The sequence below is a fragment of the Pyrus communis genome, chromosome 14 (genome assembly GCF_963583255.1).
Source record: "Pyrus communis chromosome 14, drPyrComm1.1, whole genome shotgun sequence".
NCBI lineage: Eukaryota > Viridiplantae > Streptophyta > Magnoliopsida > Rosales > Rosaceae > Pyrus > Pyrus communis.
In genome coordinates, this window is record NC_084816.1 from 8,696,277 (window position 1) to 8,701,356 (window position 5,080).

General features: G+C 37.8%; 2 protein-coding genes across 2 annotated transcripts; both read left to right on the forward strand.

The window, feature by feature from the left end:
- LOC137714326 (uncharacterized) lies at positions 1-654 on the forward strand. Its single transcript, XM_068453567.1, has one exon. The coding sequence runs from the start codon at positions 1-3 to the stop codon at positions 652-654; it is 654 nt and encodes a 217-aa protein (XP_068309668.1).
- A 3,506-nt stretch (positions 655-4,160) lies between these two features.
- On the forward strand, positions 4,161-4,814 carry LOC137714327 (uncharacterized). Its single transcript, XM_068453568.1, has one exon. It carries the CDS (start codon positions 4,161-4,163, stop codon positions 4,812-4,814), a length of 654 nt encoding a protein of 217 aa, XP_068309669.1.
- Positions 4,815-5,080: the final 266 nt, after the last annotated feature.

A 5,080-nucleotide genomic window follows, 5' to 3' on the forward strand; every position in this document is an offset into this window, starting at 1 on the left:
ATGAAGCTCATCGAGAAATTGAGGCTTAGGCTTTTCAACGGGGCTTTCGACTCCACAAAATGCGACAAAACAACAGTATTGGCGGTGGATAGGATACGCAAGTTAAGGAAGAGGAAAGAGGAGGACATTGCGAAGATGAGGAACAAAATTTGTGCTCTCTTGCAGTGTGGTCAAGTCCCAATTAATAAAACTTGCACTGCTCGTATTTTGATCGAAGATCTGATAAGAGAAGAAAACATTTTGGAGGCGTACGTGTTGATCAAGGGTTTTTGTAACTTAGTTAGGGGTAGGCTCTCAGTCATTCAAGTGCAGAGGGAATGGCCTGAAAATTTAAAACAAGCGATTAGTAGTTTAATTTTTGCAGCTAAAAAATGCTTCCACGAGATTCCAGAATTATTGACACTTGAGAAAATTATTAAGAAGAAGTATGGAAGTGATTTTGTGCTTGCGGTTACTCAAACCAACTGTGTTGCTCCCGTGATTGTCGAGAAGCTCTCAAATAGAAACTCTACAGACGAAGAAATAGAGAAGATTATTCAGCAAATAGCCAAGCCATGCAATATAAATGGAGAACAAGCAGCGTGGAACTGTCATCCCACATCACCATACTTATATGATGGAGTTGCGTACAATGCTTTTAGCAATTATAAGTGAAGAAATTGTAGTATATCCAATTTGGAGTAGTTTACTCTTTGAAAAAGAAATTGGCGGCTTACTATAATGTAGCTAGGAATCATGTATGACAGGAGTGCTTATTACCATTTTTTTTTTTTAGAGTAATGTTATTTTTATCATCTAAATATATCACAATTTCATATCAACTTATATAGATATTGAAGTGGACTAACACATCAATTTAAAAAAGATCTTGTACCAGCAGAGGTCAACAATCACATTAACTAAAAGAATGATCTTTTTTATTTTTTATTGTTTATTTTCTGAAAAATGGGACAATTGGTGGCAAGCCACGGTTATACATCCCTTTCGAAGGACAGGAAGACTCACAGATGCATTTTAGCCTTTTTTTTTTTTTTTTTTTTTTGTAAAGAAATTGATGAAAGCCTAATGCTCAAGTTTTCTAGGCTCACAGTTGCCTCCTCCTTCCTCTCATCTCTCCATCGTCATTTTGCTTTTCTGATGACTAATGGTACCCCTCCACCTTTGCCGATGACTGATCAAACCTCCACAATCACAAGTGAGAGGCTCGGGGTAAGAAGACAGTTCATCCCAAAGATCTTTGAGTTTGGGGTAGTATGTGAAGATTGACTGCTGTCCCTGGCAACATTAGACAATTTCTTGTTGAATTTGATAAATCCTTGAATTATTGCCTTGTAAGAATCAATCCTCAAGATCCTTTTGTTCGCCCCTAATATTCGCCATGGGCCTCGCGGGCATTTCGGAAATTTACTTGAACAATAATTTGGTGGGTGCGAGCCTGCCACTACTAGATGCCTCTAGTAGACGGGATTTGAATGATTGAGATTGTGCCTGAGTACGACTTCTAACCAAGAGGTTGTGCCATTGAGTGAGAGTGGCTCAAATCAAGGTTCTTTCTTTGCCTTAAAGATAAGGACTTCACTTATGTGGAGAAATGTAACAATATGTAAATGGCAGGTTTGCCGGAAGTGTAAATGACAGAGGAAAATAAATGACTGGTATTGTAGATTGCTTGTAAATTAAATGACTAGAAATGAGTTGTACAGAAATGTAATTATTTAAAGTACAAAACATTATAAGTACAAAGGGATGCCAAATACAAGGTTCGAGCTTGTTCCCAAGGGATCGGGCGAGTTGCTCTAGTCTTGTGGCAAGTTCTAGTGGTTTGGGGAATGGCTTTGAAGGTTGTAAATAAAAATACAAAGGAGATCAATACTACCGAGTGAGCAGCAGAGCTAAAAACAAGGAAAGTAAAGGGTGCTTGGCTAAAAGTAAATGTTTACAAGGAAATTGAGGAGCTGATTTAAGTAGAGTTGCTTGATTGATTGATTGAGTGTCCATAATCCTTTTGCCTCTGCTTCTTTATATAGAGAACTAAGAGAGACCCACTTGCTGAGAACATTGAACATGTTGAGAGAAATCCACTGCCAGCTTGTATATAAAATAATATTAAAAGAGGCCAACTCACATTTCCACCACATGTCTATTAAAATCATATTAAAAAAGGCCAACTCACATTTCCACCACATGTCTATTAATTCTACTTGCAATAGATTAATATTTAAAAGAAGCAAGTTGGCTTCTTTCCTCCACATGTCCATCTCCTAAGTCTACCAACATCCTTACTCATAATAAAGCCATAGCTTCAAACCATGTGGAGAAACATTCTCACATGCAACTTTTTGTATATTTGCACACTAGTCCCCCAAAATGTCATATTTTGGCTTTTAAACCCAATTAAGTAAAATTGTGCATATTTTAGGTGCAAACACCTTCCACACGGCAGTCGCGATTTGCAGTAGAGTTTACTGCCAACAATAGTATCGTGCTTGGATTGCAAGGTCCACAAGAGTACCATGTCGTTGCATCTCTGCCAAATGGGAAATTTTGCATCAGACATGGATCCTCTCCGGATTCATTGGTCTTAATCCACCAAGTCACATCATCTAAATCATTGAAATTTGATCTAACGACTAAAGTTATTATAACTTTTAAAGTGGGCCCCTGTTTGTAGCCGTTGGATTAAATTTCAATGACCCGGATGATTTGACTTGGTGAATTAGGACCAATGGATCCGAAGAGGATCCATGTCCTTTTGCATCGGTGGTTGCAGGAGCTTTATTTGATAGACCCATCAATAGACTGGAGCTTATTCTTTGCACTCTGAGGAATGCGCATAGAATGGCACCATTGTCCGTAGTTTTGTCATTCGAGGAGTTTTGAAACTAGAACAAGATTCGATGAATCCGAGTGATGTAAGGTGAGAGGATCGGATGTGTTTAGCACCGCCTCTGTTAGCTGTGTCTGTAGTAAAGGTTGGTTGTGTTTGTAGCGGAAAATGAATGGGTGTCGAGAGTCACCAGGATCGTGCTGATCTGATGCCATATAAATTGATGTGTGAATATGTTTGTACTGGATATTTGTAACTGTACAGAGACAATCCTTTCCTCCAATCACTGCAAGACGGATCATGATTATATGATCCTACAATCACTCCATATCATATCATGATCAGATCGCTCACTAGTTTGCTTCCCTTAACAGACGCAACTATTGTATCTTCATGCACAACCTTTATAGTTAACCACTTTCACATCTACATAAAAGGCGAACCTCATTTAGGCATTCAACTTATTTATCAATTTCATTTATAGCATTAACAAGTCCTTAGTATATTTAGACTAAGGGAGTGAAACATTGTGTTTCAGTAAGGCCTTATGATTTGACTGCTACTCATACCAGAAGAGAATGTTTGGAGGGGGAGAGAGAGAGAGAGAGAGAGAGAGAGAGAGAGAGAGATGTTGAAGAAAAGAAGAAACACTGACTTGTATGATATCAGTTGAGAATTACAACGCACCTCACTTTTTCTATATCAACTAGAGAGCACATTAGACTTGATAGCTAACTCTTGCTATAAGAAACAAACTTTTCCTCTAACAACCTGTTATTCATCTTAACTTATCATCCCAGGATTCTGATACATGGCACCTCACAGAATGATGACAATTGTCGCCAAATACCCCTCAATCTCAGCAAAGAATTTCAGCCTGAGATTTTAATCAATATATTCCTTCACCCTGCACGATTTTAATCAATTCCCAATCAGGAAAGGAAAAGGATTCCTAGATAAATAAAGAAATCCGGTCCGCCACGTTCTACGCGATTTGAGTTTTCCTAATTTAACTCTAGTTCAACTCACCATGAATGCCTAACCCAAAAAAAAAATATAAACTCACTCAGAATCTCTATATATTCCTCCACCCTACACAATTTTAATCAATTCCCAATCCGGAAAGGAAAAGGATTCCTAGACAAATAAGGAAATCTGGTCCGCCACGTCCTACACGAATTGGGTTTTCCTAATTTAACCCTAATTCAACTCACCATGAATGCCTGACCCAAAAAAAAAAAAAAAAAAAAACCCACTCAAAATCTCTATATATTCCTCCACCCTCGTAAGTTCACACCTCAAATTGTCAAGTTCTCTTACGTGCCTCGACAACATGAAGCTCATCGAGAAATTGAGGCTTAGGCTTTTCAACGGGGCTTTCGACTCCACAAAATGCGACAAAACAACAGTGTTGGTGGTGGATGGGATACGCAAGTTAAGGAAGAGGAAAGAGGAGGACATTGCGAAGATGAGGAACAAAATTTGTGCTCTCTTGCAGTGTGGTCAAGACCCAATTAATAAAACTTGCACTGCTCGTATTTTGATCGAACATCTGATAAGAGAAGAAAACATTTTGGAGGCGTACGTGTTGATCAAGGGTTTTTGTAACTTAGTTAGGGGTAGGCTCTCAGTCATTCAAGTGCAGAGGGAATGCCCCGAAAATTTAAAACAAGCGATTAGTAGTTTAATTTTTGCAGCTAAAAGATGCTTCCACGAGATTCCAGAATTATTGACACTTGAGAAAATTTTTAAGAAGAAGTATGGAAGTGATTTTGTGCTTGCGGTTACTCAAACCAACTGTGTTGCTCCCGTGATGGTTGAGAAGCTCTCAAATAGAAACTCTAAAGACGAAGAAATAGAGAAGATTATTCAGCAAATAGCCAAGCCATGCAACATAAATGGAGAACAAGCAGCGTGGAACTGTCATCCCACATCACCATACTTATATGATGGAGTTGCGTACAATGCTTTTATCAATTATAAGTGAAGAAGTTGTTGTATCCAATTTGGACTAGTTTACTCTTTGAAAAAGAAATTGGCGATTTACTATAATGTAGCTACGAATCATGTATGACAGTAGTGCTTATTACCAATTTTTTTTTTTTTCTTTTAGTTTTTTTAGAGTAATTTTATTCTTACCATCTAAATATATCACAATTTCATACCAACTTATATAGAAATTGAAGTGGACTAACACATCAATTTAAAAAAGATGTTGTACCAGTAGAGGTGAATAATCACATTAATTAAAAG